The 25,462-nt window shown below is 36.6% G+C and overlaps 1 protein-coding gene across 4 annotated transcripts in view; it reads left to right on the top strand.

The window, feature by feature from the left end:
• CEP83 (centrosomal protein 83) overlaps positions 1–25,462 on the top strand; it is a 141,343-nt gene that overhangs the window by 71,306 nt on the left and 44,575 nt on the right. For 3 of the 4 annotated variants that reach the window (XR_009599883.1, XM_004006260.6, XM_042246606.2), the window contains 7 exons: positions 5,743–5,835; positions 8,506–8,637; positions 14,723–14,971; positions 17,568–17,699; positions 23,444–23,558; positions 24,788–24,932; positions 25,046–25,195. Coding sequence is in view for 3 of the 4 variants with exons in the window: in XM_004006260.6 (XP_004006309.2) it covers positions 5,743–5,835; positions 8,506–8,637; positions 14,723–14,971; positions 17,568–17,699; positions 23,444–23,558; positions 24,788–24,932; positions 25,046–25,195 (1,016 nt within the window). In the remaining variant the exon portion in view is untranslated. The remainder of the gene's footprint in view (positions 1–5,742; positions 5,836–8,505; positions 8,638–14,722; positions 14,972–17,567; positions 17,700–23,443; positions 23,559–24,787; positions 24,933–25,045; positions 25,196–25,462) is intronic. The other variant, XM_012174112.5, reaches the window with a different exon arrangement.

Raw genomic sequence — 25,462 nt, 5'->3', positions numbered from 1 at the left:
TTTGGCTGCAAAGAGTATAATCAGTCTGATGTTGGTGTTGACCATCTGGTGATATCCATACGTAGAGTCTTCTCTTGTGTTGTTGGAGAAAGGTATTTGCTATGACCAGTGCATTTTCTTGGCAAAACTCTTAGTCTTTGCCCTGCTTCATTCCGTATTCCAAGGCCAAATTTGCCTGTTACTTCAGGTGTATCTTGACTTCCTACTTTTACGTTCAAGTCCCCTATAATGAAAAGGACATCTTTTTGGGGTGTTAGTTCTAAAAGGTCTTGTAGGTCTTCATAGAACCATTCAGCTTCTTCAGCGTTACTGGTTGGGGCATAGACTTAGATTACTCCGATATTGAATGGTTTGCCTTGGAAAGGAACAGAGATCATTCTGTCATTTTTAAGATTGCGCACAAGTACTACATTTCAGACTCTTTCTTTGACTGTGATGGCTACTCCATTTCTTCTAAGGGATTCCTGCCCACAGTAGTAGATATAATGGTCATCTGAGTTAAATTCACCCATTCCAGTCCATTTTAGTTCGCTGAGTCGTAAAATGTCGATGGTCACTCTTGCCATGTCCTGTTTGACCACTTCCAATTTGCCTTGATTCATGGACCTGACATTCCAGATTCCTATGCAGTATTGCTCCTTACAGTATCGGACCTTGCTTCTATCACCAGTCACATCCATAACTGGGTATTGTTTTTGCTTTAGCTCCATCCCTTCATTCTTTCTGGATATTTCTCCAGAAAATCTCCACTGATCTCCAGTAGCATATCGGACACCTATTGACCTGGGGAGTTGCTCTTTCAGTATCCTATCATTTTGCCTTTTCATACTGTTCATGGGATTCTCAAGGCAAGAATACTGAAGTGGTTTACCATTCCCTTCTCCAGTGGACCACATTCTGTCAGACCTCTCCACCATGACCCGCCCATCTTGGGTGGCCCCATTGGCATGTCTTAGTTTCATTGAGTTAGACAAGGCTGTGGTCCTAGTGTGATCAGATTGATTAGTTTTCTGTGATTATGGTTTCAGTGTGTCTGCCCTCTGATGCCCGCGCAGCCACCGCTCCTTGGACGTGGGGTTGCTCTTCCTGGCTGCAGCCCCTGGCCTTGGGCGTGGGGTAGGTCCTCCCCGCCACTGCCCCTGACCTCGGATGTGGGGTAGCTTCTCTTGGCTGCTCCTGTGCTATGGCAGCCTGGCACTCTCGGCCGCTGTCCCTGACCTCGGAAAAAGAAATGCAGAAAGGCAAAATGGTTGTCTGAGAAGGCCTTACAAATAGCTCTGAAAAGAAAAGAAGTGAAAGGCAAAGGAGAAAAGGAAACATATACCCATTTGAATGCAGAGTCCCAAGGAATAGCTAGGAAAGATAACAAAGCCTTCCTCAGTGATCAGTGCAAAGAAATAGAGGAAAACAACAGAATGGGAAAGACTAGAGATCTCTTCAAGACACAGATACCAAGGGAACATTTTAGGCAAAGATGGGCTCGATAAAGGACAGAAATGGTATGGATTTAACAGAAGCAAAAGGTGTTGAGAAGAGGTGGCAAGAATACACAGAAGAACTGTACAAAAAAGATCTTCATGAGCCAGATCACCACGATGGTGTGATCACTCACCTAGAGCCAGACATCCTGGAATGTGAAGTCAAGCAGGCTTTAGAAATCTTCACTACGAACACAGCTAGTGGAGGTGATGAAATTTCAGTTGAGCTATTTCAAATCCTAAAAGATGGTGCTGTGAAAGTGCTACACTCAGTGTCACTCAGCAGTGGCCACAGGACTGGAAAAGATCAGTTTTCATTCCAATCCCAATGAAAGGCAGTGCCAAAGAATGCTCAAACTACTGCACAGCTGCACTCATTTCACACACTAGTTAAGTAATGCTCAAAATTCTCCAAGCCAGGCTTCAGCAGTACATGAACCGTTAACTTCCAGGTGTTTAAGCTGGATTTAGAAAAGGCAGAGGAACCAGAGATCAAATTGCCAGCGTCCGTTGGATCATGGAAACAGCAAGAGAGTTCCAGAAAAACATCTACTTCTCCTTTATTGACTATGCCAAAGCCTTTGACTGTGTGGATCACAATAAACTGTGGAAAATTCTGAAAGAGATGGAAATACCAGACCACCTGACCTCCCTCTTGCAAAATCTGTATGCAGGTCAGGAAGCAATAGTTACAAGTGGACATGGAATAACAGACTGGTTCCAAATCGTGAAAGCAGTCATGGCTGTATATTGTGGCCCTGCTTATTTAACTTCAGTACAGAATCATGAGAAGCCCTGGACTGAATGAAGCACAAGCTGGAATCAAGATTGCTGGGAGAAATATCAGTTATCTCGATATGCAGATGATACCACCCTTATGGCAGAATGTGAAGAGGAACTAAAAAGCCTCTTGATGAAAGTGAAAGAGGAGAGTGAAAGAGTTGACTTAAAACTCAAAATTCAGAAAACGAAGATCATGGCAGCTGGTGCCATCACTTCATGGCAAGTAGATGGGACACAGTGAGAAACTATTTTTGAGGGCTCCAAAATCACTGCAGATGGTGACTGCAGCCATGAAATTAAAAAAGATGCTTGCTCCTTGGAAGAAAAGTTTTGACCAACCTGAACAGCATATTAAAAAGCAGAGATATCACTTTGACAACAAAGGTCCATCTAGTCAAAGCTATGGTTTTTCCAGTAGTCATGTATGGGTATGAGAGTTGGAGTATAAGGAAAGCTAATTGCCAAAGAACTGATGCTTTTGAACTGTGGTGTTAGGGAAGACTCTTGAGAGTCTCTTGGACTGCAAGGAGATCCAACCAGTCCATCCTAAAGGAATATTCATTGGAAGGACTGATGCTGAAGCTGAAACTCCAGTACTTTGGCTACCTGATGCGAAGAGCTGACTCACTGGAAAAGTCCCTGATGCTGGGAAAGGTTGAAGGCAGGAGGAGAAGGGGACAACAGAGGATAAGTTGATTGGATGGCATCACCGACTCAATGGATAAGTTTGAGCAATCTCCGGGAGTTGGTGATGGACAGGGAGGCCTGCCATGCTGCAGTCCGTTGGGTCCCAAAGAGTCTGACACAATTGAGTACCTTAACTAACTGAAACAATTCCTTCGCACTTTGGACTCAATTACTAGTCTCTTGACATCATAAACCATATTGTAAGAGGAACTTTCTCTTTGGTTTCTCTAGTCCCATTCATTGCTTCTCCTTCCCATAGCTACCAGTTTTCTCCTATGAGCACTTTTGATCCATGTTGCTTCTTCCTAAAATGTATATGTGGTGATGCCAATCTTAAGCTCAAAAACCTTCAATGAATAAACAAGGTGCAGAAAAATGTGTATGGTATGCCTTTCTTTCTGTAAAAACTTAAAGTAGTATACGTGCTTATGCATCTATAGACTGCCTGAAGAAGGCTACGGAAGTTACCGACACTGGTTGCTTTCTAAGAGGGACGCTAGATGACTGAAGTGAGAAAAGGACAGATTTTTCCTATTATATTTTGTTTGAATTCTTTTATTTATATAATTATGTTTATTCATTTTAAGTAAAAAGAAAAAATTTAAAATAAGTACTGAGTAAGTAATAAGAGCATGCACTTGGTATTCAGGAACCTTCTACTCTGTGGGTCCCCTTTCCCTTTTGTTTCCAGCCAGGATGCACCTCACCTGGGCGGTGTTTAACAGGATGTTTCAGCGTGGTCTTGGTTGTTACAGAGTCTGGAGATTACTACCACTATTGATGCAGGGTCCCAGGATTCTGAATTTCTTGTAGTGCTTAGTGTGGTTCTGCCTAAAATGCCTTTAGGCCACCTTTGAGGATCATTTTTCTCCCCAGGGAATCTAATATTTTATCCATTCTTTGATTTTGTGTTCTGCCTAAGTTTTAGTTTTCCCATTCCTTTGATGTGCCATTCTTTCTATACTAAATATCTTTTTCATTTGTCTTTATCTGTCCGTTAAAACTATATTGCCTGTTTTTAGGTATTTGTATGTATAAATTATTTTTCACTTGAGATTTGAGCTATTTGGGGGGAGAGATATACTTCCTGGAGTTTTTGTAATCTTTATGAAGTTTGACTCTGTGTGTGTTTTGATAAAAAGGGATATGATAATGTAGCTACTCAATGTATTCTGGATTGTTGTGGCAATTAAAGTTAATGCTTGTAAGGAATTTAAAACAGTATGTAATGTAGATTACAATGTGTTATATGATGCTTTATATGTAGTAGGCATTCATTCAGTTAAGTTTTTGAAATGTTTGGAGTATTGATGAATGAATCAGTGAACATTATTCTTAGTTTTCTGAGATTAATGTAAATACAAACTAGGTTTTATTTTTTTTTCACAACCAGTATTCATTAATCCATTCAAGAAATAATTGTTTCCTGTGCACTGGCCGTGGTGTGAGTTTTCGGAAACACATGGTGACTAAAGGCCGTGTTCTTTTAAGAAGTTTACAGATATACTTCCTTATGAAAATATGAGTTCTGTAAGAGTAGAAGAGGGAGGAGCCTAAATTAATTTTGCTGGAACAGTAAATGTCAGCTTTATCTGATTGAAAATAAGTCTGAAGGATGTCCTGTGGGATACCAAATTATTATAATTTATTTTGCTTGCCCTTGACAAAGACTTGGCCACTGTATCCAACATGATAATCTTAGCTGCCAACATGGTTTTTCCTAACAATAGCAATAATAATCAGTGATTGTCTTTACCTCATGTTAATGGGATTTTGTTAATATTTTATCCATTCTTTGGTTTTGTGGTCTACCTAAGGTTTAGTTTTCCCATTCCTTTGATGCACCATTCTTTCTATACTAAATATCTTTTTTGTTCATCTTTACTTGTCTGGTAAACAGTGTCAGACTTTATTTTTTTGGGTTCCAAAATCACTGCAGATGGTCATTGCAGCCATGAAATTAAAAGATGCTTACTCCTTGGAAGAAAAGTTATGACCAACCTAGATAGTATATTCCAAAGCAGAGACATTACTTTGCCGACTAAGGTCCATCTAGTCAAGTTTATGGTTTTTCCTGTGGTCATGTATGGATGTGAGAGTTGGACTGTGAAGAAGGCTGAGCACCGAAGAATTGATGCTTTTGAACTGTGGTGTTGGAGAAGACTCTTGAGAGTCCTTTGCACTGCAAGGAGATCCAACCAGTCCATTCTGAAGGAGATCAGCTCTGGGATTTCTTTGGAAGGAATGATGCTAAAGCTGAAACTCCAGTACTTTAGTTGACTCATTGGAAAAGACTTTGATGCTGGGAGGATTGGGGGTGGCTGAGAGTCGGACATGACTGAGCAACTGAACTGAACTGAACTGAAACCTACATTGCCTGTTCTTAGGTATTTATATGTGTAAATTATTTTTCACTGAGATTTTGAACTAATTGTAGGGAGAGATATACATCCTGGTAAGTTTTTGTAATCTTTATGAAGTTTGTGTGTTAGTCTGTTAATCTCTGAGAGCTTGAAATTGAGTTTTGTTGTTTCAAGTGATGGTTCTGTGGTGTTGGAGAAGACTCTTGAGAGTCCCTTGGACTGCAAGGAGATCCAACCAGTCCATTCTGAAGGAGATCAACCCTGGGATTTCTTTGGAAGGAATGATGCTAAAGCTGAAACTCCAGTACTTTGGCCAGTTTAAGTTTTGAATTTCACTGTTATTAGGAGAGAGGCTTCAAAATTTGTCTAATTCCTGAATTTAATATTTGTGATTTTATATTTAGAATTGTTTGTATTTCTCTACGTATTAGGTATTAACTCCACAAAAGTTGGAATTCTTACGAGCCCAAATACAACAAGAGCTGGAAACTCCAATGAGAGAACGTTTTAGGAATCTAGATGAAGTAAGTAATTTGTATTTATATTTTCATTAGACTGTGAAAGGCTTGATGAGAAAAGCATCATTTTCCTACTCAAAAGCCCTGCAGTGGTTTCCATTCTTACTCTCAGTCCTGAAAGTGCCCTTCAAGACTGCACAGGATAAGATCCTGTTCCTCCGTCCACATTAACCTTGTTGGTGTTTCTTTGGTACTCTAGAAGTGGTACAGTTCGAGACTTTGCCGTAGCTGTTACTCCGGCCGTGTATCTCTTGGTTAACTTTCTCATCTTCAAGGCAGCTGAAATTTCGCCTTCCCAGCAAGGCCTACTTTGACCTACTGCCTCCATTTAATATTGCAGCCTGCCTTTCCTATCACTCTTTAGATCTTTGGATGCCCATTTACCCTGCTCTACTTTTAATTTTTCTCTAATATTGATAATCTTCTAAATATGCTATATATTTATTGTATCTGTTTTACATTTTTTCTCTTTGCAATTGCTAGAATGTAAGTTGCATGAGTAAAGGTAACTTCATTTGTTTTGTTTGACTGTTATACTCTGAATTCCTGAAACTCTTAGCATGCAGCAGGTGCTCAATTAATATTTGTTGAATAAAAGAATGAAATTCAGGCAACCTCAGAAAAGTGAAAATTTATTAGTTTTTCTTCAAATTGAGATGTCGCTCATATGTAATGTTAGTATAATGTGACTAATTGTTTGGTAAAAGAACAGGAAAAGATGGCAAATACTGACTATATTAGGTACTATGCTAGACATTTTATATATTACATTATTTGATAAATATACTGAACCTTATACATGCAAATGAATATTGTCCCCTTCACAATGGACCCCTTTGGAAAGGTGGAGTCTAGTGATACTGCCATTGAGCAAAATAGTTGTGGAATCCTCTTTTCCTAATGATTTTCTGGCTTGATAAATTCATTTTTTGAATATCATCCTTGTTGGTAACCAAAGCATTACAGTTTAGTGGTAGTAAACTATTTTGGGGGCTCCAAAATCACTGCAGATGGTAACTGCAGCCATGAAATTAAAAGATGCTTACTCCTTGGAAGAAAAGTTATGACCAACCTAGACAACATATTAAAAAGCAGAGACATTACTTTGCCAACAAAGGTCCATCTAGTTGAGGCTATGGTTTTTTCAGTAGTCACGTATGGATGTGAGAGTTGGACTATAAAGAGAGTGCCAAAGAATTGATGCTTTTGAACTGTGGTGTTGGAGAAGACTTGTGAGAGTCTCTTGGACTGCAAGGAGATTCAACCAGTCCAGTCCTAAATATTCACTGGAAGGACTGATGTTGAAGCTGAAACTCCGAATACTTTAGCCACCTGATACGAAGAGCTGACTCATTTGAAAAGACCCTGATGCTGGGAAAGATTGAAGGCGGGAGCAGAAGGGGACAACAGAGGATGAGGTTTTTGGATGGCATCACTGACTCAATGGACATGAGTTTGAGTAAACTCTGGGAGTTGGTGATGGACAGGGAGGCCTGGCGTGCTGCAGTCCATGGGGTTGCAAGAGTCAGAATGACTGAGAGACTGAACTGAACTGAGTAGATTTAATTTGGGGATATAACAAAATCACTTAACCTGAGTTAGATGATCAAGTTAAGTGAGAGGGTTTTTTTTTTTTTTTTAACTGAGGTATGTCCATAATAAAATCATGAAACCCACTTTCTTGGTCAATAAACTGGCTTAGAAATCTTTCAACTGAAGATTTACATACAGTGAGCTGAGTATTTTAGAAGGTGTGCTTTCCTTATTAATTCACTGATGCATGTTGAAATAGTGTCTCCTCCTTGCTCTTTTACCTAAGTTTTTCTTGAGATTCAGAATGCTATCAACTTTTTAGCGTTCGGGAGCAGAATTGGGTCATAGGTATTGCATGTGTTGTTGGTTAGTCAGGAGGGTTGAAGTTATACTTCAGACTGGTGTGTTGACTTGGACTATCATTATAACATTTGATTGAACCTTAGGTTATTATGCTAAGCATTCAGATAACCGTTTACATACTTAGAATTCGTCCTTTTTGACTTTTAAGATGGCATTTTATGTTATAGAATTAGTTTTTATTTTTATTATTTTTAAAAATTTGAATGTAATTGCTTTACAATATTGACTGTACAGCAATTTGAATCAACTGTATGTATACACATATAGCCTCCGTTTTGAGCCTCCCTTCCACCCCCACCCCCCAGTCCACCTCTTTAGGTCATCACAGAGCACTGAGCTGAGCGCCCTGTGCTGTTTAGCAGCTTCCCACTAGCTAGCGATTTTACACATGGCAGTGTAAGTGTTTCAGTGCTACTCTCATAGAATTAATTTTTAAAATCTGTTTTGAAAGGTGTGCTACATTCTTAAATATTATTTTATTAAGCCAAGAAGTCAAAACTGCTGACATGCTACACATTTCTATTATGAAAATCAATGAGGAAATGAGATTAATGATAATTTGCTTTATTAAAACCTTTTCAGGAGTGTGCTAATTCTGTTTGTAGCATTCTTGTCATGAGGACTTTTCCAAAGTTTGTTTATACTTCTGTTAAGCTTAGTTTTTATTTTTAGAATGGCTTTCAGTATAAAACAGTTTAAATTTTTTGCAAAAGTGATTTTTTAAGTAACTGTAAATTTCATTTTAAAATTTGTGATAAATTACAATCTTTTTAAATTTAGGAAGTGGAAAAGTATAGAGCTGAATATAATAAGCTTCGCTATGAACATACATTTCTCAAATCAGAATTTGAACACCAGAAAGAAGAATTTGCACGTATTTTAGAAGAAGAAAAAATAAAACACAAATCAGAGGTGAGTGACTGATTATACTGGTTTAGTCATTATGCTACTAATCAATAAAATTTTATGATTATATATTTTTTTGTGAATCTCAACTTAGAGCTGATTGCATAATTATTTTATTGGCTAATAATTATATGGCTAATATTTGTCATTATTTTCATCTGCTCTATAAGCAGCATTTTTCTTGTCAGTGTTCTTTTTCAACTGTTAATTTTTCTTCTTTCCCTCTTTCCTTTTGTCCCAGTTAATGAAGATGCATAGCCACAGAGACAGACTTCTCTTTGCAAATACAGTTTGTATGATTGCTTGGTTAGCAGTGTCCCCCTCTACTTATTAAAATCAAACCATATTCAAGAGAGCTCTGGCTGTCAGCCCATGCGCCTTATTTCCACTGATAAAAATTAAGGAGTTTATACCTTAGGGAGTGCCCATCACCCTCAACATTGTGCCCCTCACCATCACTGTGTTCTTTCTGACATCTACAATCATAACAATGCCTGTAGTCTACAACTGTATTCTGTGTCTGTTGAGTTAGGCGGCCTTTTTTACCATTTTGTGGTTTGTCTCCTAAATTTGCCAAAAGTGAAATTTGTGTTTCTTATTCCTCATGTTATTTTTAGGTGATTTTTCAGGATGGAAAGAGAAATAACTGTTTTATCCTGCTATGTTCTCTGCTGGCTCAGATAGGAAAGAACCAGCCTGCAATGCAGGAGACCCAGGTTCAATCCCTGCATAGGGAAGACCCCCTGGAGAAGGAAATGGCAACCCACACCAGTAGTCTTGCCTGGAGAATTCCATGGACAGAGGAGCCTAGCAGGCTACAGTCCATGGGGTCACAAAGACTGGGACACAACTGAGCAACTAACACACTTTCAGATAAGAAATCTAATGCTAGTTGAATTTATTAAAAAGAAATTGCTTGCGGTCTGTTGTTATGGGGAGTGTTCTGTGTACAAACACATCTTCATCATATATTTATTGCATTGTCTTTATTTGGAATTAAGAGCCAAAATATACTCTCCTTCCTTTAACATTTACTAGTTAGATCATACTGATTTCTTTTTATCAGTGAGCAGATTGCTCCATGATTATTTGAAATGTAAGAAGTTGAATGAACCTCAGATCATTTGAGTCCATTAAGAATTTGATACTGAAAAAACTAAAAATAATTATAATAGTCTTTTTCATTAAAAAATTATTTATGGCCTTTTTTTTTTTTAAAAACATTTGATCTCAGTTCTATTATGGTCAGTGAAATGGGGCAGGACTGTCTTATTTTCTCCATTTTAAATGGAAACACTGAAGCACAAGATAAGGGACTTGCCCAAAGTTTCACAGAAACTCATTAGCCAAGTTAACTGAACTCCAGTACCCCAACTCCCAGCCCAGAGTTTTAAATTTGAAATTACTAATGATTCAAGGTTGCCATGTTAATTAGGGGCCATCTACCACTGTAATGTTGTAGAGAAATGAATTGACTTATATAAGATTTTGAATCTATAATAATGATAGATTTAAGGGGACTACATATAAAATTTTTCCTCTGGGAAAAGGAATGATAAAAATTTCAAATTTAAAATGTAGATTTAGTATGTTGAAGAGTAACTACTGAGATTAAAGATAATGGTGCTTTATTTTATATTTTGCTTTTAAAATCTAATGTTGGTTGATGTTTATCTGGTAATGATTATTTGTGCTCTCTTAGTTTTATCTTTTTTTTTTAAAGAATGAAACGTGCATCTGAAATCTGATGGCTATTCTATTTTTCATCCATGAAAGACCAAATGATAATCATTAAAAATTTTAAGATGCCAGTGGCAAATTAATTTTGTAATTGGAATGTGTTATGACGTTCTTAGAAATCTGGAGATAAATGGCTAGCTCTATGCCATGATTAGTAAAAGCTGGAAAAGTAAAACTTTCTAATAAGGCCGAAGTTCTCTCCTTTCTATTTCCCAGTTGATTATGCAGGAGCAGTATTAATTAGTGGATAATTGGTGTCTGCTTTCATTCCATCACTTATCTTTACACTGCAGTTTCTCTATACAATTAAAGTAAAAACTAGTGAGATGATGTGGATTACAAAACAGTAGTAAAACTTCAAAGTAAGGCCTACCCTTGCCATCTATCAATTTTGCAACTTTAACTGGTATATAATATATTATCTTGGCGTATTAAAAATAATTGGATTTTCTTGCATTAAAAGGACTCACACAATAAGTGTACATTTTCACTTCTACAGATGAAAGAAGTTTTGGTTCATATGGTAATACTTCAGGAAAATTTTGTTATTAGTGTTTTCCTGAGGAACACGCTAGGAATTCACATTTTCCTCGTGATACTTTAGATTTTAAAAATTACATGAAGGAAGATATCTTATGAAAAAGATACGTCGTGATTTCTTAGTACATTTGACTGTAAGCACATATTAAGTGTGGGGTTTTATACAAATGAGATTCTGAAGTTGCATACATTCTTATTTGGAAATGGTACTACTGTGTTTTCATTTTATTTGGACTCTGATTTTATATTATTCTGCAAATAGTAATGAAGAACAACACAGAGAGTTTTAGGTTCAGGTGATTGTAATGTAGGCTGAATGAGTGAAAGAGTAATCCAGTGCAGAAGTATTAAGATCTTCTGTATTAAGTATTAAGTGAGCATTGCACCATATGAAAAACTGATATAATACATAATGACAGGTCTCTGAGACTGTTCCATCATGTGTCCCAAACTGGCTGTGCTCTACCTTGGATTCTGTAGGGATCATGAGAAGCCAAAGTTCCTGTGGCAAAAAGGAGAACTCCTCTGGGTCTCTGTTACCACATGCTGTTTTCCTGTAGCACTGGTGGCAGGAGAACTGATCATGCCCTCCTTGGTTGGGTCCTTACGCTGACATGTGCATAATCACATTGGTAGACATCATGAAACCTCTCAGAACACTTTTGCTCTGGTGGGTTCTAAAGTTCTGTCTGAAGTGCTGCTCTAGGTCCAGGTGTTTCCTTTATTTATTATTATTTTTTTATTATTTATTTTTTTAAATTTTACTTTACAATACTGTATTTTTTTGCCATACATCAATATGAATCCGCCATGAGTGTACACGTGTTCCCAATCCTGAAACCCCCTCCCACCCCCCTCCCCATACCATCTCTCTGGGTCATCCCAGTGCACCAGCCTCAAGCATCCTGTATCGTGCATCAAACCTAGACTGGTGATTCGTTTCTTATATGATCTTATACATGTTTCAATGCCATTCTCCCAAATCATACCACCCTCTCCCTCTCCCACAGAGTCTAAAAGACTGTTCTATACATCTATGTCTCTTTTGCTGTCTCGCATACAGGGTTATCATTACCATCTTTCTAAATTCCATATATATGTATTAGTATACTGTATTGGTGTTTTTCTGTCTGACTTACTTCGCTCTGTATGATGGGCTCCAGTTTCATCTCCCTCATTAGAACTGATTCAAATGTATTCTTTTTAATGGCTGAGTAATACTCCATTGTGTATATGTACCACAGCTTTCTTATCCATTCATCTGCTGATGGACATCTAGGTTGCTTCCATGTCCTGGCTATTATAAACCCTAAAGTCAGGAACAAGACAAAGGGCAAGCCCACTTTCACCGCTGCTATTCAACATAGTTCTGAAAGTTTTGGCCACAGCAATCAGAGCAGAAAAAGAAAGAAAAGGAATCCAAATTGGAAAAGAAGAAGTAAAACTCTCACTGTTTGCAGATGACATGATCCTCTACATCGAAAACCCTATAGACTCCACCAGAAAATTACTAGAGCTAATCAATGAATATAGTAAAGTTGCAGGATATAAAATCAACATACAGAAATCCCTTACATGCCTATACACTAAAAATGAGAAAGTAGAAAAAGAAATTAAGGAAACAATTCCATTCACCATTGCAACGAAAAGAATAAAATACTTATGAATATATCTACCTAAAGAAACTAAAGACCTATATATAGAAAACTATAAAACACTGATGAAAGAAATCAAAGAGGACACTAATAGATGGAGAAATATACCACGTTTATGGATCGGAAGAATCAATATAGTGAAAATGAGTATACTACCCAAAGCAATCTACAGATTCAATGCAGTCCCTATCAAGCCACCAGTGGTATTCTTCACAGAGCTAGAACAAATAATTTCACAATTTGTATGGAAATACAAAAAACCTCGAATAGCCAAAGCAGTCTTGAGAAAGAAGAATGGAACTGGAGGAATCAACCAGCCTGACTTCAGACTCTACTCCTTTATTTAAAATATTCCAAATTCTCTAATTTACACCCTTCTCAGATTGCTCTGAACTACATTATAATAGACAAAAGTGATGGGACCAGTGATGGGGTCGTGATGCCACGATCTTCGTTTTTCGAATGTTGATTTTTAAGCCAGCTTTTTCACTCTCCTTGTTCACCCTCATCAAAAGGCTCTTTAGTTCCTCTTCTCTTTCTGCCATAAGGGTCGTGTCATCTGCATATCTGAGGTTATTGATATTTCTCCTGGCTATCTTAATTCCAGCTTGAGCTTTATCCAGCCAGGCATTTCTCATGATGTACTCTGCTTATAAGCAGGGTGACAATATTCAGCCTTGATATATTCCTTTCCAGATTTGGAACCTGCCCATTGATCCATGGAGAAGGAAATGGCAACCCACTCCAGTATTCTTGCCTGGAGAATCCTGTGGACAGAGGAGCCTGGTGGGCTACTGTCTATGGATTGCACAGTTGTACACGACTGAAGTGACTTAGCACGCATGCATGCATTGGAGAAGGAAATGGCAACCCACTCCAGTATTCTTACCTGGAGAATCCCAGTGACAGAGGAGTCTGGTGGGCTGCCATCTATGGGGTCACACAGAGTTGGACATGACTGAGGGACTTAGCAGCAGCAGTAGCAGCCATTGTTCCATGTTTGGTTCTAACTGTTGCTTATTGACCGCACTTCTTAGATTCATTTATAGCAATGTGAGCAGTCAGTTGTCTCTTGGGCCATTTTGGCTCAGGCTGCAGAGCATTACTTTAAGTCCTTTTGGCTTAAAGTGAGCCTTCTAAGCTCATCCTGGCTAAAACAACCCCTAGTGATGTTTATAGCTGTTGTTTTTAACTTTCTTTCTCTCTCTCTCTTTTTTAAACAGCTAAATTTTTTTTTAAGTTAAATCATCTAAAGAAACCCCGTATATAAAAAGAGGAGCTGGTATAGTTAACAACAAAGATTTGTTAGTAGGGGATAGGGAGCTGGAGAGATCAGCAAAGGGAAAGAATGAGTTTTACTCTGATTACTTGGACCCTCATACCTGGAGGTGAGATACCTCTGAAGTGCCTTAGAGGTTAGGAAGCAGCTTGAAATCTCCTGATGCTGAGGTGCGTGGGATCCAGTCGCAGTGGTTGGCATGAATAAGAAGACCATTGGTCTTTCTGTTCAACAAGTTCCCTGGTGATTTGTTATTACCCTGGGGTAGTGATTTTCAGTTCTTTCTTGCATCTGAGAATTAAGAACTAGGCCATCACTACAACTGGGGCTTTAATAAACTCTCAGCTATCATTAAAACTCTATCAGTCACATTTGTAGTTAGTAATATGGACAAGCAGCTTTTTTAAATAAACTAAGTTGCTTTGGAGTAGATGATTTTATTAGTATAGATATAGCCAAAGAATTACTGTCAGATGAGGAAAAGCTTAGGAGTAATCAGCATATCGATCTTGCATAAGTCCCTGTAATGTTCTGATGAATTTTAAAAATACTTGACATATTTTAAATTATTCTGTAGTATTATTTTTAATTTTGAACTTTAGCCAGCATCTGATGAAGCCCTGTGCTAAACACCATGAGGAGATGGAGGGAGAAAAATAGGACAGGGTCCTTGCCCTCACAGTTCAGTCATGCCAAGTACAGAATGAAGAACGTGACATTTTAGGATTTTTTTTTCCTTTCCTTTTTCATTCACCACCTGAGCTTTTTTGTTTCGTATTGTGCAATTTCAAACTTTAATTTGCTGACTTGTAAAGCATGTTTATGGCTGAAAATTTGATAATTTAAGGTTGTATGTTTTCTTTCAAATTATTATTAGATTGCAAGATTGGAGGAAGATAAAGAACTCCTTAACCAGTTGCACAGTGTTGATCCCACAAGAGAGAGCAAACGAATGGAGCAACTTGTTCGAGCAAAAGCCCATTTGCATCAGAAATTAAAAAGTTTAGAAGCTGAAATAGCAGAATTAAGAGCTGAAAAAGAGAATTCTAGTGCTCAGGTAGAAAATGTCCAAAGAATTCAGGTGCGGCAGTTGGCTGAGATGCAGGCTACAGTCAGATCCCTGGAGGTAAGGTTTTAATTGCTTCCCGGTAGACTATGGCATCCTTTTTCTTTTTTTATTTGAAGTGCAGTTGACAGACCTTTGATTTTTAGAGCATAAATATGTGCTCACCACTTTAATGCTGACGCATTTGTGGAATCCCAAGAGTAGATATACTTTCTGTAAAGAAGAAAGCTCTTGATTGAAGCAATAGCTATGCTACCACATTTACAAAGGGATTATTTATTCTTTGGGAGTCATGTCATCTAGCTGAAATGTTTTAACTCTTTTAATGCCACAGAGTAGAATATTAAAAAATATTTTTAAAAAATTGAGTTTCTGAAGACTAAAATCATCTCAAACCAGAAAGAGCAATTTCTTTCTAGTCATTCCCTTACTCTGTGATTTACGATCTTAAAATCATAAATCCTGTTTCAACAGAAATACTGCACTTATGTCTTATGGCAGCTTCGTGCCAGAGTAACAAAATTCAGCTTGGCTGCTAATGCATATAACGCCTTTACTGAAGTATTCCTAAGTTCATTAGGGAAAGAAAAGAGCTGTCAGAGCTACATTAGTACTCTTAGGTATTCTCCTATGAAGTTCTTGGTTTCCATTGTTGGAAAGGAAAAACTTTTACGTTATCCTCTTAGGTTCAGTGTTTGAGGATTGTGAGTTAAACTGACAACAGACAGATTAGCAAGAGGAAAGGCAGATTTTTATTCATGTGTGTAAACAGGAGTTCACAGAAAAATGTGACTCAGAGACAATTTAATTTGGGGCTTATACACCATTTTAATGAGGAAAAGAGATGGGGAGAAAGGACAATTATAGGAAAACAAATAACTTTTAGGAAAGGTAAATGGGTCCTTAGGAAAACAAATGGGAGATGTGACAATTTTGTGATGATGTTTGTGTAGGTGATTTCTTATCCTGGTGATGGTGTCTCCTGTGGTAGAAATTGATCTTCCCTAGTTATGAAACTCCTGGGGAAGGGAATTCTAACACTTAAATTCTTTTTAGAGGCTCTGCTTTTAGACAGATAAGAGGAGTTCAAGGAAAAAGTTTTTCCTGTGTCTCCTGATTCTCAGAAGACTTCAGCTCAAAGTAATTTTTATGTTGCAGTGGCAAATTCTGGACCCCTTTACCATTTTATTCAGATAATGCTTAGTGTCTTACGTGAAGCAAATATACTAGTTTCATAGTTTTTAAAAGTTTATTTATTTTGAGCAATCTGAAATGTTTTGTTTTCAGAATGTTTCAAAATAGTTGTGAAGTGATTTGAACTGGAGGGAAATTAGTGTGCACATAGTTTTTATTTAAAATCCAATATCCAAATCCAAAGTAGTAAGTTTTTTTCCAGGCTACCAACTGGTAAAAGAAGTATATTAGTATGTTTTGAAGAGTAGAAGTCACCTTTTTGTTTTCCGAATGAAACTCCTGACAGTATTTAGCGGATTCCTGAACTAAAGTTGTCATTGGACAGTATCATTGGACCTTAGACACGAGGCAGTTCAGATTGAAGTGTTCATGTTGCCAACCTTCCAGCCTTAACGTATCTCCTCAGTGACAGATTAAGTGGGATGATTGTGATTTGAGTATGGTATGTGATCTCTGTGTGAAACTTTGTGTTGAGGTCATTTAGTGATTATTTTTAGGACAAGTTGAATGATGACACAGGGTGGGAAGTTTATTTGTGATATTTTCAAAAAAGCCTATGTTTTTATTATTTGTCAGATGAAAATAAGTAAATGGCAGTAGCATGCCTTTCTTTGTTGCTGGGTTTTTTGTTTTTTTGGCTCTCATTGTGTCTGGAGAGTATCATGTGAGGAAAATAAGTTTTTGAATTATTTTTAATGCACTCCTTATCATATTTACGATATATAGGAAATGAGATGTTATAGAACTGAAGCTTATCATTTAATTGCAAAATGTTTTCATGTTAGCTATTTTGAATAGAAATATTTTTAAAAAGTATTCATTTTTCCCTTTCTAGTTAAAGAGTACTATGAGTGTTACCAATCAGGAATTTTCTTGACAACTTCATTAAGAATTTTTATTATGTGATGAGGTCAGGAACTGTGGAGTTCTTTCCCCATACTTCCAGAAGCTCCAGATTAGTTGAGGATTTTAAAATTTTCATCTCTTGGGTTTTTTTTTTTTTTTTCCCTTAATCTCCATTGATTTTAGATTTTCAGTTCTCACTTCTTAATACCACAAATGAGCCCTCCTGTCTACCTAGTAATATATTTTTTCATATCTTCTCTGCACTTATAATCCTCCAGAATGCTTATTTGAATTATATTCACAATAATAGTAAAGAGGTATCAAATGCGTGTGTTAGGTATGTATTCTCTGAGAGAAGTATATGAGTTTTAGCTTGGTGGTGGGGGCTGTTGATAAGTAAGTTGTCTAGGTAACCTTGCATATTTCCTGGAAGAAATCTCTTTCATTTGAATTCTTCTGATTGCTTTGAGAAAACTTGTTACTTTGGTATATGTTAATGTTGAAGTTTTGAATAATTTGAGGTAGTATGATGATTACATTTATTAGTGCTTATTTTATTTTTATATAATTGTGAAAAATCATCAACAAATTTTAAAATATTTTGTTTTAATAAAAGGCTGAAAAACAGTCAGCTAAACTACAGGCTGAACGCTTGGAAAAAGAGCTACAATCAAGCAATGAAGAAAACACTGCGTTAATTAGTAAATTGCATAAAGCTGAACGGGAAGTAAATACATTGGCCAGTAAAGTAAGTTGTCCTCAGTATTTACTTTATTCTTTAGAATGCTTGAGACTGTATAATGACAAAGGAATTTTGTGTTTAAGTAGCTTACTTTTCTACGTTGAAGTCTCTTTTTTGGTCTTATTCTACCTTCTAAATACGTGTAGAATTTGACCATTCTAACCACCTTTATTGTGACCGCTCTATCTCAGTTTTTTGATCGGTCTCCTAACTCGGTCTCTTCACTCTACCCTGTCAGAGCTTTGTGTGATCTGGCCTCTGCAGTCGTTCCCCAGGCCTCGTAGTCCGTTTTCCCTCCTGTTCACTTTGCTCTAGCCTCACTGGTCTTCTCACTCTTCTTGGATCAGGCTTCTACCTCAGGGCCTTTGTGCTTGCCTGTCTTGCATGATCTTCCCTCACATATGTATATTGCTTTCTTCCTCACCTATTTCTGATGTTGCCTTATCAGAGAGGACTTTGGTTTCTTCACTTAGTGAAATACCATCTTCCCTCTTCCTCCACCTTACTCTCTGTCTTTTTTATCTGCTTTATTTTCCCTCATATGTCTTAATGCCAGGTGATATATTTGTTTATTTTTGTCTTTTCTATCCCTTTTCCTTCAATCAAATATAAGCTCCAGGAGAACCGGGACATTGCTTTTGTTACTGTTAGATCTTAGCTCCTGGAACAGTGGGTACAGTAGACACTCAACAAATATTTGTTAAATGAATGAATCAACAGCATGATCTGCATTTTTTTTTTAAAGAATATAGTGGTTTGAGCATCTTTAATACATAGTATTAAAAATTTAGATGTTTTTTATCAGAAATTTAGATGTTTTTTCCTCCTTCAAAGGCAGTATATATAAGGAATCCAGTAACCAGAAGTAGGATACCAATGATGAAAGTACTTTATAGAATACTGTAGTGAATATCAGCACTGGGGGGAGTCAGACATATTCGAATTACATTTCTTCCCCTTACTAGCTGTGTGATCTTGGGCAATTTACTTTCTCTGTGAAGACTTTAGCATTTTCTTTTATGAAAGAAGACTAATACTTTATAGAGTGTGGCAGAGATTAAATGAGATATTCCGCACTTAGATATAAAGCACTTAGCTTTATCACCTGAATATACCTATATTAGCAGTACTTGGGGTAGCTCTAAGAACTTGAAAATAAAACTGATTTCTGTCGATGAGATCATGTATTATATTTCTATTAGAGTAATTAAAATCATCTTAAAAGTTGCTAGACCATAGGGGACTTATCTAGAGGAGTAATGTATTCATCATAAATTCCTTGTCCAGAGTCAAACAGTGTTTATGACAGAAGAAAGAGATAGTTTTAGTTGGCAGAGTGTGAGTATTCTGGTCCCACTGAAGAGATTATTCTTACTGTGGAAACAAATACCTCAATCTGTTTTAAGTTGTGGCTATGAAATAATCAATTCCTCCCATTCCTTTCGTTCTGATTGCATTATCCTAAGCAGCTTTCTCTGAAATTTTTTGTACAGGGAGAGGATGCACTGGTCCTTCAGGGTTAGAATATTCCAGTTTCCATTACAGTTTTTTCTCATGATTAATAAACTGACTTTCTGGTTTTATAGGTCACTTTTTGTAAACTGCAGTAGTGTGAACTTTGTAAACTTTAGTAACCTCTCTCTGACCTTGAGAGCTGTCTTTAAGTGCAGGGACAGAATTGGATTTCTGCATCTGAAAGGCCAAAGCTGTGATATTAGATACATCAGATGCCATCCTTGGAAGAGAGTCTACCCAGTTTTTTCTGTGGCAAATGCATATATTTTCCACTTTCAGACTGTATGTTTATTAACATACATTGCTAAGAGTTGCCTGTTTTGTTAAAGGCACATTTGCATTATTTTGCATATAAATGGTCTATTAGAAACCACCCATCAACTTTAGGCAAATCAAGTTTTCATTTGAGATCTTGCATTATAAAAATATTTTGTTGGAAGGATAAATTTTAAAATAATGTTGTAAGCATTGTCACAGTTTTCTTTGCAACTTGAAATTTTCATCAACATTTTGCAGTTCTCACAAATGGTTGTTTGCAATGCAAAGGAACACCTGGGGTGTTTTTGTCTAAATTATTCAGATTTGTAAATGTTTGTTAGGGTTTGAACAGTTATATCATGTAACTATCAATGTCTTGAATTAAAAAGTATTACCAAAGATGGCCTAAAACTAATGACCTTAAAAATATTTTATATTCATTTAGATAAATTCTTCTGTTACCTCTTGAGGTGTTTGAGCTTTAGGACTCCAATAAAATGTACAGTTTTAAGGAAGTCATCCCACAGAGTTATCCTTATTATGTAAGTTAATAAGGTCATTCCATCTCTGACCTTTGAAAAAGATCAGTTTGAATACTGTCTCTTTGGAATTTACCTGAAGAGCTGCTTGAGTAATACATTTTTTCAACTATATTTGAATTTCTTGCTTACGCATATTGTTTTCTTGTGTGTGTTTGTGTAATTTAACAGATTCTGGACCCTTATAAAATGCCTATTCTTGCTACTTTGTTATACTTCTTAAAGTTTTATTAATACTAGCTAATATTCTCTGAATAGTAATACTTCTGTTGTGTCAAAAGCATAAAGCAGATTCACAAAGACTAGAATCTACATGGAAAACACATTGTGGAAAAAACAAACAGGGTAGCTTGGCCCTGGGAAGCTAAGAAGACTGTAAATCTTTTCAAATTATGTGCAACATTTTAACCTTGTACATTTTATTTAAGAAAAGACTGCTGGTTTTCCTAGAGTTTTTGATGTTTGATTACAAAAGTTAAAAACTAGGAATCTAGAGGCAGAAAGAAACTACTATACCCATTTGGGATTTGGTTCATATTACTCATAGAAAGTACTTTTATTTGTCATATCTCAGTAATTAATATTCATACAGGTTTTTCCATTTTTAATCAAATAATTCCTTTTAATATCTTTTAGGAAGTTAATTAACTGTTAGTATGAGTGCAGTCATTTTAGGATTTTAAAAATGTGGCACTAAAGGAAAACAAACTCATCAGGGTCCTCACATAAATTTGAATGCCTGTTGCTTGGGCATATACCACTAGTTTAATAATGGTAGTAGTCTGAAGATAACTTCCTGTCTGATGTTGAAGCTGAAACTCCAATACTTTGGCCACCTGATGCAAAGAGCTGATTCATTGGAAAAGACCCTGATACTGGGAAAGATTGAGGGCAGGAGAAGGGGATGACAGAGGATGAGATGGCAAAACTGGGCTCTTGTCTAACACTCGGAAAAGAATTGTCCGAGGAGACACGTGATGACAAAGCAAGAGATTTTATTGGGAAGGGCATGCGGGTGGAGAGCAGTAGGATAAGGGAACCCAGGAGAACTGCTCTGCCGCGTGGCTCACAGTCTCGGGTTTTATGGTGATGGGATTAGTTTCTGGGTGATCTGTGGCCAATCATTTGTCTTTCCTGGTGGTGCACACATCACTCAGCCACTATGGATGCTAGCGAGAGGGATTCTGGGAAGTGGACGGACTCCAGATGTTTCCATTCAACCTTTCGGGAACTCTTCCAGTTGGTGGTGGCTTATGAGTTTCCTGTGCCTTATCAGGATCTCCTGTCATAAGACAACTCATGCAAATGGTTACTATGGTGCCTGGCCAGGGTGGGCGCTTTCAATCAGTCTGCTTCCCCTAACAGCATCACTGATTCAATGGACATGGGTTTGGGTGGACTCCAGGAGTTGGTCATGGGACAGGGAGGCCTGGCGTGCTGTGGTTCATGGGGTCACAAAGAGTCGGACATGTCTGAGTGACTGAACCGAACTGTTTATTCAGTTTCATTGATTATAGATTAATTGAAAAATATTTTCTCATTTCAGTAAATCTCTGAATGAATTAAAAATATGATTTTATATATTTTGTAGTTCTTCTCATTGAAATGAAAGATTCTGCAAAATAACATGGCTCTGATTTTCTACCTCATCTATAAAGCAGCTACAGTGTGGTTTGCTAACGAAGTGTATGTCATTCTTAACCTTCTGCAGTTAGTGTATAATAGCAGGTTATGATTACATTTGTCATACAAATTGGACTTTCATTATAGCTGTATTTAAATTTTAAAGCATTTATGAATTCTATCCATGAAATTATAAAAACTCAAATCTATAGCAAATTTGAATTTTAAACTGAATACAATTTTTCAGCTGCTCTGAAAGCATTTAGAAACAGCTTTGTAAATATTGTTCTTTGAGACTTGCTTTCATAGAAAAGAACCTCAGGAAGATTTAAAAATGCAAATCTGATGTCAGCACGAGGTATTCATTTTGTGTAGTGTCATTTGCAAATCTGTGGGTTAATTTGGAGGGTTGTGTCTTAGTGCACAGTACTTTCTTAATTTGTTTCTTTTCAAAGTGAAGATTTTGCGCAAAACCCCGTTACGGTTCTAGGACCTTTCATAGACAGAGTCTTTTCCAGTAAGATACTTCTATTCCTCATCTTTGCCCTCTTTGGCTCTGGCACCTCTTCCTGATTTATTTCTAGCTCCCTTCTCTAGTTTTTATAGACTTTTATTGCACTCAAGTAAATTATCCTTTATCCTCCTATTACCACCATCTTATATTTTACATATTTGCCTTTCTATAGTTGTGATTTTTCTTCTCTAATTTAATAGTTTTATACAATAGTATAATATGTGAGAATGCAGGCTTATCTAACCTTTATGGTTAAATCCTCAATATAGTACTATACCTAATTTTGGAAACACCTCACCAAAGGGCAGGGATATAGAAACTTAGAGAGTAGTGCAGATGATGAGAGAGACAAAACTTTCTTCTTTGCTGCTGTATGCCCAAGCTTCTCAGACAGTGCTTGGGCACATAATAGGCGCTCAAGAAATATTTATTGAATAAACAAAGCAATACTACTAGTGAACTATAATCATTCAACTTTCAAAAGGAATGTCTCAGAGAAAAAGCTGTGTTGGTTAACTGTATAGAAAATATTAGTTACATTGACCTTGGGTCTTTAAAAGAATCAGATTTTGGCAGTAAAGGTTTAAATTAGACTTACACATTTTGTACTTGTTTAACCTACTAACCAACCTGTGCACACGCACACACAATTTAGTCACCAGATTCAATAGATTATTTTTTCTTGTCCACTTTGTCCATCCTTTGCCTCATAATTGGTTCATTTCTTTTCAGTTTCTTGATCCAACACACTTAGGGTTAACTTTCTGAAATAAAGATGATTATATCACCTTTAACAGCTAACAGGATAAACAGTCCTTTTGTATGGCATATAGGTTTATTCCCTGACAGATTTCACACCTTCCTATGCTGTATCTGTAACAAGTTGGTGGTTGTTTTCCGAGCAGACTGTCGATATTCTACTTTTATAATATTTTATATGCTGTGTCTTATACCTAAAATGCCTTCTTGTCACCAGCACTCTTTTGGAAGAAGGCATCAATATTTCTTCCCTGAGGATGTTTGAGTCATTGACTGTTAGATTTTAGGTACTTGCAGTTAAACTTCTAAAGGCCAGATTAAGCCAGATGACCCCACCCAGCTATTTAAAGAAGCGACTTGGTTCTGTTAGAAGCAGACTGTTTCCTCAGTGCCAAGTACTGTTCTAGGAAGTGCCTCCTGGAAGGTGCCTACTCTCTGTACACTGCTACCAAAGGTTTTCCTCCTTTCTCCTGATGTTTTTGGGTTAGCACTTAGTGGCAAGAAGATGACCAATAGTAATTTCAATTTCTGATTATCAACAGGTAAAGGAGCTTAAGCATTCAAACAAACTAGAAATAACAGACATCAAACTGGAGGCAGCAAGAGCTAAGAGTGAGCTAGAAAGAGAAAGGAATAAAATTCAAAGTGAACTGGATGGTAATATATGATTTCCCGTGCTTTTTACTGTTATTGTCACATATAAATTCAGATTACTAAAATAGATCAAACTGAATTTTTATTTCCAATATTAAGCTTAATTGAATTTTAATTTTAGAGCACGTATGTACTGTTTTTGTTTGTGTGTTAAATGTCCATTCTGTGATGTAACTTAAAAAATCAATCTCATGGTTATATCATAGTTATTTGATTAATACATAAATTAAGTGAAACTTTATGGATAGGATTCCATACTTCCAAGGTTTATAACTTAAAATCTCTTTAGAGCATGTGATTATTAGTCTCAGATCATTTTAATTCTAAAGAATGTAAGGAACGTAGGTGGGTTTCAGGCCCAATTTTTAAGTCAAAATGTTTTTTTAGGTAGATGCTAGGCCAGTTGTTGGGTCTAGTTCAGTCTCAGCTTATTTTTAAACTCCAATTTAGCATTAGAATGTCCTTATCATCAAGATTTCTCAGAATTTATATTGTTCCTGACTTTTCTTCGGTATTTAAATAAGCTGCCTGGACCTGCAGCTCTCATCAAATTGGTCTTTAGTTGAACTAGACTCCAGTTTCAGACAGAGCTTATGATGAATGACTGTTTTCATTATTCATTTCTGCTTGATGTTGACTCATGGATTTTCATAGTGTTAGGGAGCAAATTTTCTTTGGAACTTAGAGTTTGAGAGCCAGCTTTGCATTTTTTTAAACTTTGAGTTAGATATGAATTTGTTTTAATCATTCCATGTACAAAATACTTGTCATTTCATTACAAGGAAAATTTGTGAATTCATTGGACACACTTGAAAGCTTCCAATTTATATAAGAAATCTAACAGTTCTAATAGGTTTTGATTTTATTCACTCTGCTTCCCAGCTAGCTTTCTGTGGGATTTAGATTACAGACCCTTTTAGAAGTATTTAAACCTCTTTTGATATTACCCAGGTCAATGTCCCCAGCTCTCAAGATCCAAATGAGTAAATGTATATACCGTTTATTAAGGTTTTTTTCTGTGCATGCTTGATGAAATGACAAATGAAGTCTGAATGGTAGTCTTTTTCATTAAGAAAAACTTGTCAACGAATGTAAAGATCTTTGAGATGTGTATCTGGAGAGACTTTCTATGTTCTTTTGTCTTACTGACTTACGAATATTTGCTCTTAATTACAATTTTTCTTTTTAATAACATTGAATATAGTAGAGTGTTCTTCTCTAAAAAATACTAGGATTACAGTCAGACAATGAAATTCTCAAATCAGCTGTTGAACACCACAAAGTGCTGTTAGTAGAAAAGGACCGTGAATTAATACGTAAAGTACAAGCTGCCAAAGAAGAAGGTTATCAAAAACTTGTGGAATTACAAGATGAAAAGTAAGTAATTAATTACCTTATTTTGTGTTAAATCTCCTTGCAGATGAAAACGTTTTGCTGTCATATCATGCTTATTGTAGTTCTTGTAATGTAATTATCATTTGTTGTTTTAGGCTAGAACTTGAGAGCAGATTAGCGGATTTAGAGAAAGTGAAAGTGGAACATGATGTCTGGAGGCAGTCTGAAAAGGATCAGTGTGAAGAGAAATTGCGAGCTTCACAGATGGCAGAAGAGTCGGCCAGAAGGGAACTACAGAGTATTAGGTTATATATGCACATGTTTTTTAAACTTCATTTTGAAATAATTTCATAGCTAACAAAACATTGTAAAACTGCTACAGAGTATTCCCATATAATCTTTGCCCATCTCTCTCATATATTTGAATTCTTTTGATACCTTTGTTGAAAATCAGTTGGCCTTATATATGTGTGTGTCTGTATTCTGCTCTGTTCTGTTTCATTGATCTGTATGTCTGTCTTGACACCAATATTACACTCTTGACTACTGTAGCTTCAGAGTAAGTTTGATTC

This window comes from Ovis aries, chromosome 3 (assembly GCF_016772045.2).
Source record: "Ovis aries strain OAR_USU_Benz2616 breed Rambouillet chromosome 3, ARS-UI_Ramb_v3.0, whole genome shotgun sequence".
In the NCBI taxonomy this organism is placed as follows: domain Eukaryota; kingdom Metazoa; phylum Chordata; class Mammalia; order Artiodactyla; family Bovidae; genus Ovis; species Ovis aries.
Note: the sequence above shows the minus strand (reverse complement) of the source record. Positions and strands in the feature narration are given on the sequence as shown.